At 35.6% G+C, this 12321-nt stretch overlaps 1 protein-coding gene across 5 annotated transcripts in view; it reads right to left on the bottom strand.

Moving 5' to 3' along the window:
* Abl (tyrosine-protein kinase Abl) overlaps positions 1–12321 on the bottom strand; it is a 104285-nt gene that overhangs the window by 52438 nt on the left and 39526 nt on the right. For all 5 annotated transcript variants that reach the window (XM_089104490.1, XM_089104488.1, XM_089104487.1 and 2 more), the window contains 3 exons: positions 12279–12321; positions 6931–7177; positions 549–742 (listed from right to left, as the gene is read on the bottom strand). The exon at positions 12279–12321 is cut by the window's right edge and continues 125 nt beyond it. In XM_089104490.1, coding sequence (XP_088960616.1) covers positions 549–742; positions 6931–7177; positions 12279–12321 — 484 coding nt within the window. The remainder of the gene's footprint in view (positions 1–548; positions 743–6930; positions 7178–12278) is intronic.

Genomic DNA, 12321 nt, shown 5'->3' with positions numbered 1-12321 from the left:
AGTGGATGTTTTAAGGATGATGTGTGATATTTCTCACTTGCGATTTCTAGAGTGTAATACTTTTAGAGTAGGAGATGTTTTTTATGTTGATTTAGTTCAAGTGCTGATTTTTTTCCCGTAAAGAGATAGTTTTTATGTGGATGTAGAGCTTTATAATAATGGATTTGCAGCCATCGTAAACAAACCTTCGGGTTTTTGTAGATGGACGCTGTAAATTTTTTTGTATTTTTTATGCTAAATAAATTAATTTGAATTTGAATTTTAATTTGTATTACTCCACTATTTTACATTTATTGTACAGTGGGTTAAAAATAAAATAACAATAAAAAATAATGAGATTTTCACCCCTCTCATCATCAAAGTATGATCCAATAGAAAAAATTATCCAAAAATCAAAATAAATATTATAAAGATTGCAAAACAGATGTTTAAATTTATACATTTCAAAGTAAAATCATCAACATACATCCACGTCAGCTCTCTGTCTATAGAAATGCTGTTAAAGGAAAAAGATGCAAACATATTTTATTTCCACGCCAAATGCTTACCAGGACTTAGCGCAAATACTGTTGGCTTGTGCTTCTTAGGGGCAGGGTAGAGCAACAGCGTAATCAGTCCGTCAGCATTCAATGAATGGTGATGCACCAGTTCGGCTAAGGTGTTAAATCGACTATCAGATGTAACAAACACTCGACCTTCGCTATCTTCACTAATGCGATAATGGTAGACACGTCCTTCATACCTAAAAGACAAAAGATATTCACATTCTTTATCTGACATTTTAACTCTTTCTCCAACTTTTAAGCAATAATATAGGAAGGAGAAATGTTTCAAGCGGACAATGTTAAGCTTGACGTGCAGAACAGTTTTTAAATGTTACGACTCCAGCGTCATTTTTGGCTACTTTTGGTTCAAAAGAGCGTTTACATTATTACAACGAGTGAGATACTTGTAGACTATATTCGCTACCCTATCGTAATGCGATAAAAACCTTCACTAATGGGATAATGGTAGACACGACCTTCATAACTGAAATAAAAAAAAAATATTCATATTCTGTATCTTACTTTGTAACTTTTCTCTTTTAGCCCATCTATTAATATACTTTTTATGTTTGTAATTCTATCCCTATGCAAACTAAAATATTAGAAATCTAATGCCGGATATTTTATCGATAGCGAAGCCAGGATTTCATTTTTGAAAGGTTTAAAATTATTTGAGAACTCCACCTCTGGAGCGTATCTTTCTATAGCCATTAATGCTATTACTACTAACAACTCACTGAAACACCAAGCCGCCAAAGGCAAAGACAGCAACGGACGCTCCTCCTCCATCCCGGTCTAATTACACCTCCCTCTTTCGAAGCCTCATTCAAACCCTTACTAGCTGAAAATATCCAACATTGCTCAGAAATTTAATAATGGGTCATTAAATGCGTTCGGTACCCAATGTCTAATTTTCAGATCTTCCTCCTAGATTCCTTTAATCTTTTTAAATCCTTATATTCCCGAGTAAAGAGATTTTGAGACAAATTAACTACGACCTCAACTAAATTCTCTTCAAAGAAAATTAAGAAAACTGTCTCATGAATTATAATATAGCATTTCATTTGTCCAAGCCCTGGATAGCACAAAAGAGGTACACCAAAAACAGAAACATTATTTCTCAATTCTCCCAAATGGGTGGGGAAAATAAGCAAAATACTTGGTAAAGAGTGACGCATACCACACCCTAATTATCAGTATAGCATTACACAAATATTGAAAGCGATACCATATATACAGAGATAAATTAAGAATATCAAAAATACAAATTCCTCTTTCCAGGTCATTAGAGGAGGGATTTCCTATAATAATAATACAATGGTGCCCCATTGCCAAGAGAATTGGAAAATTATTCCGGTTCAGAATACCCCTCAAAGGCCCAAATGAGATTAGGAGGAAAAAACCATGATATAGGTCAATTTTGAGTAGAAAATTCTTAACTATAAAAAAACTTGACATAGTTAAAGATAATAGCATTATACGCCGTGTCAAGCATAATTTAAATGATTGAACAAGAATCTCTCAGTCCCTCTCCTTCTCCCCATCCCCTCCTTCTTGACCGTTGCCGGCCAAAAAGGGTGGCATATGCTACAAGCACCTCAAACGAAACATTATCCATTATCCCCCCCCTCTCTCTCTCTCTCTCTAATGGATCCAGGTTTTTCCTGGAGGAGGAATTCGAGAGGAGAGGATTTCGAGAGGAGGAGGGTTAACAAACAATCCTCAGTCTTACTAAGCAGCACTTGGTCGTTGATCAACTTTGGAATTCCTTACTAGAGCAAAGTCGGAGGCTCCATCCTGGCTGAGTAGCCTAAAGACCCAATGTGGTGTCATGTTTTGATATTAAGTTATCGCCCATAAAAATTATTTCTGATTATATGTAAATGATAAATAAAATTTTTTTCGAGAAAAAAAAAAACAAAGCCAGATCAATGTAATTCAACATCTGAGGAAGAAGACACCTATTGCCTCCAAGATTCAAGAGAGAACGGGATAGTTCTCTCAAAGACCACCAAGAATAAAGTACTCGTCGAACAAGACAATGGCAATATAAAGATTCCATCAAGAAAGGAGATTTCCTTTAGAGTCACAAAATAATAAGTTGTATCCAGGAATGGTTATAAAATTGATTATGCTGATATCACGGTTGACTGTGTGCCGCTACCTGAAAATCCTTGAAAGCGACTGGCAATAAATTATATTTTGCATCAAAAGTGGTGCAAAATAAAAAAAAAAATGATAACACCACCTAGCCCAATCAAAACAGTTTTTTTTTTGTTCATCGTTAAACATTTAAGGTTTTGTAAATCTATTTACAGAGCAACTATTTTTTTCCTCGATTTGAATTTTAATACCACTCTCTACTTTTCATTGAAAAGCCTTTTTTAGTGTTTAATAAATTGAAAATATGACACGATGAGAAAACTCTGAGAATAAACGACATCAAAACAAATGTTAAGTCAAAATGGAAATGATTTTCACAGCACATTAAGCTCTCAAACCTGAATCTATAAGCATATTATAATATCAACTTAACCGATAATATTCTGGTCAATGGAATGGTAATATTCAAGTCTAAGTAATGATAATATTCTACGGTGGAATTTTCTATCATAAATACTAGGAATAAAGTATAGCTAAGCTTAATCTTCATGAACCAAACCATTTTTCATATCTGACTTCCAAGGATTCAACATTGGAATTGAACATTGGTTCAAAAATTTATTGCCTCGATGGAGATATTTCTCCCGAATCACACAGGAGTTTGAATGTATGTTTTGTGCAAGCCTGAACAGGTTTACTAACTAACTTTAGATGAAGACCTTATTTTCATCAAGACAAAGTTTTTAATATTAAATATTATTTAATTTTCAACGTTTAGTATAATACTTGATATACAATAAGGATATGCGATGTCACAAAAATACTCAGCACAGCAATTATTTGGGCAAGAGAGCAAACGGAAATAACTGCTCAATTATCCTTATCTTTTGCTACAAACAATATTGTTGCTGTCTAGTTTTCAATTTTCACAAAAAGAAAACTTGGTTCAGGGAAAGAAAGTACTTTGAAAGCCGTAATCTTACCATGTTTATTTTTTTTATTTTTAGTATAATATTGAATGCACATAAATGATGTAAATAAGCAAAGCATTTGATACACAAATTATATAAAATATTTAAACTAAATAACATCACTTATCCAGCAGCCAGGGAACTCAATAAATTCATTACAGGGAAACAGCAAAACAATTATTTTGTCAAGACAGTAGAGATAACTATACGCTCAGTTATTGCTGCCTTTACAACCAAAAACATTGCTGGCTCTGCGAGACCGTATCCAGAGGGCGAGGTGTTTGATCCCCCCCTGTCCGACTCACAAAACAGTAACTCGGGACAATGTGAATTTTCTCAGAAGGTCATTAATGAAACATTATTATTTAGAGAAGTTTCGCGATAAAAACGGTCATGTTAAGGGAACTTGGCAAGTGATAAATGAGGCACTACGCGGTAATAACATTATAGATCCAGTGGATGAACATGAACTCGGTGAAAAACAAGTTAAAGGTAAGAAAGGTGTTTGTGATGAGTTTTGTAAATATTTTTCAAATGTGGGAATTGACGTTAAAAATGATGTTGCTGACCATGGGTATAAAAATGAGCTTTTCATGGTCGTTCCATGAAATTCGTAAAGTGCACTCAGTCTGATCTCGAGGACGCACTAGGAACAATAAAATCAAATTCAGCAGGAATTGAAGGTCTTAGCCTTAAGGCATTTAAGGCTGTCGCTGCTTACCTTTTGCCTTGTCTTCTATACTTGGTGAACCTATCTATGGAAAAAGGTCAGTTCCCAGATGCTTTAAAATAAGCAACAATTATACCTTTACATAAAGGTGGTGACAAAAGAGAAATGTCAAACTGGAGACCTATATCGATTCTGCCACTGTTCTCAAAAATATTTGAAAAGGTTGTTCATAAGAAACTATATTCCTACCTTAATTGTCTTGGGTTTTTATGTGAAACGCAATTTGGATTCCGGAAATCTCATTGTAATAGTCATGCAGTGCACCATCTTCTTAATGTTTTAAACAATGTATTTGAGAGTGGCTCTACTCTTTTAACTATTTTTATTGATTTTAAGAAAGCTTTTGATACCGTTGATTTTGAGCTGTTGTTAGATAGGATGTCACATTTAAGGATAAAATGAAATTGGAGTGATTGGTTTCGTTCGTATTTGCATGGTAGATCAATGTGTGTAGTAGGGGGATATTGTCAGTTCACCTCGTCCTGTACTATCTGGAGTACCGCAAGGTTCTGTGTTAGGTCTACTTTTATATTTAATTTATGTTGACAGATTACGGTTCTACATTACTAATGCCGCCATAACATCCTTTGCGGATGACACAGCTATAACGATTGCTAGAAAGGCTTTGAGTGAGCTTGTTTCAAAAGCAAATAAAGTGCTACTTGACCTGCATGTTTTTACTAGTCTTAGTTGCTTAGCAGTGAATGCGAGTAAAACTAATTACATGATTTTTAGTCGTACTGGAGTTATTGATAATGTTTTCGGTTTGGTTAATTTTAATGGTACGGAGATTAAGCAGATATTTGATACACGGTATCTTGGTTTTCAGACTGATTGCAATTTAAATTTGAAAAAATATAGTGAAGCTGTATTAGTGAAAGTTGTACGGGGGTTAGGGCTGATTCGTAGATTTAGACAGGGTTTTTCTGTCTCAGTTTTGAAATTTTTATATAATTCACTTATTCATCCTTACAATATATACGGTTGTTCTGTGTAGGCTAGTAATTTTGTTGTAAATTTTAAACGGATACAAATTGTACAGAATAAAGCACAGCGCCTGCTCGGTGATTTTGAAAAATGTGAACGTACAATGGATTGTTATCGCCATTTTAATATTGTAAATGTTGGGCAGTTGAGGGATTATCAGACCGGTATTTTCGTGTATCAGTGTTTAAATAAATTAGCACCTAATTATTTTTGTCATGTTTTGTCATCGAATTCTACGTACCATTCTTATGATACAAGGAATTCTGCGGACCTAGTACATGAGAGACGACACACTGCTAGGTTTAGTTTTGTATTTAGGCATGTGGGTGTTTCGGTATGGAACAGTATTCCGGAAAGCACTAGGATGGCTGAGAGTGTGTCCTCTTTTAAAATTAGGTTAAAGAATTTCTTTATGAATAAGGATGGGTGAAAGGAGGGGGGCTGTGTTCTGTCTTCTATCTTGTGTAAATATTAGTTTGCGGTTCCCATGAGGTTTATTTCTTATTTATTTATATGATTGCAGTTTTTTTTTTTCAATATGTAGTAAGTGAGTAAAACAGTGAGTTCTGCCACAAACAAATCTGTATAGATTTTCACATGGTAGGTCTGCTTGATATGATTTTTTGTGAATATTGGTCTGTAATAAAAATGAATTTCTCTCTCTCTCTATATATATAAAAAAAAAAAGCATATAAACAAACTTTTGATGCGTTTTGTATTTTTTTGCAAACACCCATCCCCGGAAAAATATCCCCCCCCCGCCCCGAAATACTGCTTTCGCTTAGTTGAAGAAAGAATCAGTTTTGCTCTTATCTCTTTGTAATCTATAATCTTTGCTAATACGAATGAAATCCACCAAACATAAAACTTACTATTAATAACCCCTTTCATTAGGTTTTAAATATAGTTTTGTCACAGTTAGAAAAATTAGTAAGCTTAGAATTACCACAGAGACATTACTTTGAAGAAAACGTTTTGAAACGATCAATAAATATTCTCGAACCTGTAAAATGTTTCGGAATTACTTTGGCGTTTCACCAAAAATAAGAAGAAAATAATCCGGAAGAAACGGTTAATTGAAAAATTACAGCTTGCTAGAAATTATCTTTAGTCATAATTATCATACCATCTTGCAATGCATATTTTGAATTATACTTGAAAAAAAAGTGAAGAAAAAACAGAGAGTTGAATAAAAAATTCGTGACGTCACCTGTTCATTTGCGAACAGTTCTTTGCATGGAGATGTTAAAAAAAAAGGTTTCAGAGAGACAACTAAAAAACATTCGTTTTTGAAAATTTTTCACTTCTCGGTTGCAGAAATGGCAAGAGATTAAAGGATTGAATACCGGTTTTACGTTATACGTTATAAAAACCGTTATGCGCAGGGGGCGGAGGAAGGGGGACATTCGGGCTCAAAATCTCAATGGTAAAATTTTAACAATATTTTCGATTAAAATCACCGATTTTTTTTATCTTTAAAAACAATCAGGCAACAATCATGTCATGAAATTAAAGGAATTTCCATGTGTTTTGCATTGAGATTCTAAAATAAATGTTCAAAATTTCTTTAAGTGCAATTGCGGGTGAGACTTACCTGAGAGATATACTCCTCTGCCCAGGACTAGACTCACTTTCACGGACAAGAAAAGATCCATTTATACCAGAGCTTAGTAAATATTCGGCAGCGTTCCGAGAGATAGGTCCATGGTACCAGCTATGCTTTTCTAAGCTATTTGCCGGTGTTACGTAATTAGATGGCACCCAACCAATTTTTCCTGAACTCGCATGCGCTTCACACCATTCTCCAGACTTGTTGTAGCTTAATATTCGAACTTGTTCTCCTACGGCAAAGAAAAATAATTATATTATTACAAAAATTAATAGTCCATTCTTAAGAATAAGCTGACGTAACGCTTACTGGCTTATAAATTTTAAAACCTGTTTGTCATACAATTAGTTTTTCAACAAAAAAGGAATTACAATAAAGCTCATTAGGCCACGTTATCCTTTAGCAATCCAATAAAACAACACCCATCTCCTAAAGTAGCATTTGTAAGCAAGTCTAGATAGAATTCTAGGCCGAAACATGGATGTCGGATCGACCAGCTACATATTTAGACATGGAAGCCAAGCTAGACTTGCCAGAAACGGATCTTTCAAGCTTAGATTTACGAAGGATTGCGAAACAAACAAGAACATTGACAATCCTAGAAATAGAGTTAAGACTAGAGCAGGATGCTTCGCTGTAGCTTACTTCAATCAAGCACTAAATTTCTCTTCTTGACGAAAGTTGACTGGCCACATATGTCTAGCCAGATAGTTTCCAGGAAGGAACTAAAGCCAGACATGCATATGAACACAACTTTATTTTTCAAACTAATTGAAAGAACTTCAATAAATAAGGCATAATAACCAGATCTCAACATGTGCATTTTTACTCAAACATTACTCACACTGTAAAATTTTTATTGTATGAAAGCTTTGACTATATACTATTTACCCTTTTTTTATTTTCAGAATAACTCACTTTTAGGGTATAAATCAGTGAGAGGATGAACGAAAATCCAAATCTCAGACCAATACCAAAACTAGACACATGGGCAAACAGTGTCATAATGTACAAATGTAGGAACCTTTTATCTTTACATTTACCTTTAACCTTTAAATTAAAAATATAGATATATAGTTTTCATTTTCTTCAAGGGGCTTAAGTTCCCTAACTGAACTAGGTTCCAATATAAAAAAACGGTAAATACTTATAGGTTGTGTAGGATTCTTTCAAGCATTTTTTTTTTTTTTTTTTTTTTTTGTCACAGGGATTTCACTTCCCATAAGAGGCCCTTCGAGAATGGCTCTAGCCCTTGAGGCCCCCAAGTTTGCATTTGTGATTACCAGCAAAGAGAAATTAGTCATAACCATATTTAACTAAGCGTCATGATTTTCTGCTACCCACATTCTTTTGCGTATAAAAAACTGATGCCAGAATGTTTTAGAGCAGCCAAAAAAAGGAATGAAAATCCTTGCATGACTTTGATTTCAAAGACGTGCTGAAATACGCACGAAAATTATTTTGATTTTTGATGCCCGTAATGCAATATCGGCTTCAATCTCAGGCCTCCCGCTAGATTTTTTGTGAAAAATATGAACTTTATGAACTTTTAACCACAAAAATATGAACTTTATGAACTTCTGATTGCGCTTTCTATGAACCTATTATGAACCTAAATTTACGATATGTGCACCTCAGAAACTGTCCGTGGACACAAAAGGTGGTAGTTGGTGTGCAAAAATTTGCACATTAGGGGGGTGGGGGTAATTTTGTTTCTGATGTAAATAAGAGGTAATTTTGAACTCCCCCCCCCCAATGTGCAAATATATACCCTGAATTGGTATATATAGGGGTGGGGGCTAAAATTTACTTCCAACAGAAATGATTATTATATTCGTAAAGAGCATAAAAAAAGGCATCGAGTGGTATATTCACTTTAGTCGTAGCTCAATAATATGATTTGGTAAATTTTTACCCAAAATACAATAGTACAAAATAGTCCACTCTACTTGTTCCTTTTTTGGCAAAACATGACGAAATTAAGGACGACTTTCGTTTGTTTACCCTGCTCTGTATCCACTCAACCTCTCTGGCTGCCTCATTTTCTTCGCGCATCTTCCGGCTCAAAGCCTCGATCACATTTTGTGCGAGGCTTATTTCTACAAAGTCTTTGGCATCCATGGCTTTTTTCAGCCTCTTGAAGAAGCCTTTCTGCTACTTGTCTCTTCTCCTTTTCAACTGACTTCTTCTCAATCAAATCTTTTTCCAGGTGTTCAATGGTCTTCTTCTCAGATAACATCCTCTTTTTTTCCTCTTCTTCTTCTTTCCTTTTGGACTCCTCTTCAGCCTGTCTAGATCGCTCCGCTTCCAGGTACAGTTTATAGCTCTGGCACGCATTTCGCCGCAAATTCAACAGTTCTCTGGTAATAGGGACTATCTCGCGCCTGTTCTCAAACTTCTTTAGAGCTTCAGATACTATCAGTCTGCTATTGAGCATTTTGACTTTCATTGATGATTTTTCCTCGGTCATGATCCGTCCTGACCGGAAAAAATCACGTTCAACGTCAGCGTTACCATGCGACATGCAGAGAGCTGCTTTTACTATCTTTGAAACAAGGGGATATTTTGTCTGTCCTTGATGGTTTTTCAGACTAAAAACCGAGTTCCATAAAATATCAATCCTCGCTGAAGTCAGGTTCTTAGGCACACTCGGTTCCAGCTGGAGCAAGTTCCATTCGTCACTGGCAGCTTCAGTATTCACACGGAAAAGCATAAATCCAACGATTTTCACAAAGTCGTTTGTTCTTGTCTCAGGATTCGAATCATCCAGCCGCACCGGAAATGCTGAAGGGCACTTTGACCTAGTGATTTCTCTTCAGTATGGCGGCAAGCGGTCAGGTAAGCAGTTCTGGCACTACTCCTGAAGTTCAGATCATCAACTTTTTGTACCTTCGACAGACATTCTTTCACGCCGTCACCGCGGGCTATTTTATCGGATGGAAGAAAATCCCCACTTGAATTGGAGAGCTCAGAAAAAGTTTTTCCCTTCTGAATATCAGTCAAAGCACTTTGCTTGACAAAACGGCTGGCGGTCATCATTACTAATCGACGCATTTCGTCACACAGAATGTTGATAAGTGGTTCTTCACGTTGAAACAACTCTGTTAACTGAGCAAATGGCTTTCCGAAAGATATGACAAAGAGGACTAACGCTTTGGTTGTGGTACACTGGAGACTACTAGAAATCTCTCAGTATCCGCTAGACTTCATCAATTCTGGTCTTTTCTTTGAGATGAATTTCAAGAAATACACATCGAGAGCATCCCATTGCTCATCAAGTCTCTCAGCTGAAACAACGAGGGCTAGTCATCGAATTGGCACATGTTTCAGGAAACCATGTGGAGGAAGCTTGAGATTCTCCTGGATGGTACCAAAGTCTTCTAAACGGGCAGGCCAACCACTAAAGAAATAGAAAATTCGATTCGCAAAATCGGAAACTTTGGATCCGTGATGGTCCAAACCTTTCAAAAAAGCGTTGTGGACTATGTGTATGTTGCCTGTCCCAATGTCAGCTAGGCCTCGGTCACTGCGCACAGTTCTAACTTCGGAATCAAATAACCTCCAAACTTTCTTGTTGACATTAGGTCCGTCACATTCCCAGCATCAAGACTTGACGGAGATCAAGGTTAGCATCCTTTAGAGCTTGTAGTAGGTGCTGGTATAAATCTTCCATTTTTGCGTGTCCTATGAAAAAGGACTGTAGGTGGCGTACAGAGACTCTTTCTTCGGTCTCCAACCAGTATCTAATCATGATATTCAACTCCTTTGCACCTTTGGCATTTGTAGTCTCATCGTAAAGCAACGCCAAGTAAGAAGATCCAATGTCGCGTAGAAGGTCCTTGCAAAAAGCATTAGTGTGAATCCATGTAAAAAACAAAAGAAAAAGAAAAAAATAGAATAATCAATCAACTTATGATCTTCTGCCAAGAAGTTATGTTACAGCTCATAAGCTTAAATCAACTATTTAGGAATATTACTACAAGAAAACTCTATGAAGGTAGCAAAGACTCAAGCCAAAAAAAGGAAAAGACTAAAAGATAGCTTAGTACAAGAAGATATAGGGGCCAAATTAGATGTAACAAATTAGAAACCAAATTATATGTAACAATGTCTTTTTGAACAGAAGAAAATGTATGTTCACAAAACATGCTGAGTGTTACAGTTTGAAAGGTTCTAAATAAAACTCTTGCACCTACATTTGCTTTGCTTGTCCTTTATAAGGAAAAAGACACCAACCGCAAGTGCTTTCCAGCTGATGACAAGAAAAATATGAGCTTTATGAACCTTTTTTCTAAATCATGAACCATTTATGAACCTAGGTTAAAAATATGAACTTTTTTCATAATTATGAACCCAGAGGGAGGACTGCAATCTTCTAATAAAGAAAACTTAAAAATCATTATAACCAGTTTTGATGAGAGTCAAACACGATTTATAAAATATGTACTTAGTGTTTCGATTTAGGACGTTCATACTGCTATTAAAATTCTACCAAATATTTATTGAATGAATTTAAGCACAAAGAACCATTACTTAACAGACTCTATATGACATGAAAGGACCCAAACATTTCTCTAAGCACCAAGTTGGTGGTGAGGAGTTGGTGTTGGAGGGTATAAGATCCCTCAGCAGCACTTACTACACATGTTGTGATTTTGGACATCTGTTTCTCGATATTAGCCTCACGTTCAATCCGCAAGCTCAGATTTGTAATCAGCAAGTCGAAGAGTTGCAATATGTCTGTATGTGCGAAGTAGGGAGACGAAGAAGTCAAAATACCCGGCTTAGAGCCTTCCAATAATGCAGATTAAAAATACTTACGTGAATCTGTCTTTAACAATGCATAACAAGTGCTTTTTTTTCTAAAAACATGAATCTATGAAACTTCGTTGTATATGGACTATTTGCATACTTTGGAGCTTTTATCCCTGAGCTACATTTATCATGATGTCTCTGAAAGCACATTTCTGACATTATTGGCTATTCCATTTGAAAAAAGCCATCATGACCTGCCCTTCGATCGGTTTCAGCATTTAAAAATGGCTCTGGAACTTTTAATTTCCGACCGAATTATCACGCCTCAAAATTTTTACAATCATCTGTTCAATATGATGACCAAAAAAAAATAATAATAGTGCATAGATGACACCTTGCTCTTTACTGATCCGTACTATTGGGTTGACTGCGATACATAAATTCATCTGATACAATATTTACTTCTAATTCCGTCTGTTAAAAGCTAAAGATGTTTATTATATCTATTTTCGAGCCGAATAATAAAACATACGAGGCTGAAAAAAAAAGTAACGAAAGTTTCCAGCAACGTTACCAACCTTTTTTTAAACTTAATTGGTTGTCTCCTGAAGCCTGGAAATC

This window comes from Artemia sp. Qi Xiang Cuo, chromosome 18, assembly GCF_049724085.1.
Source record: "Artemia sp. Qi Xiang Cuo chromosome 18, ASM4972408v1, whole genome shotgun sequence".
NCBI lineage: Eukaryota > Metazoa > Arthropoda > Branchiopoda > Anostraca > Artemiidae > Artemia > Artemia sp. Qi Xiang Cuo.
This window is presented reverse-complemented; position numbering and strand designations above follow the sequence as displayed.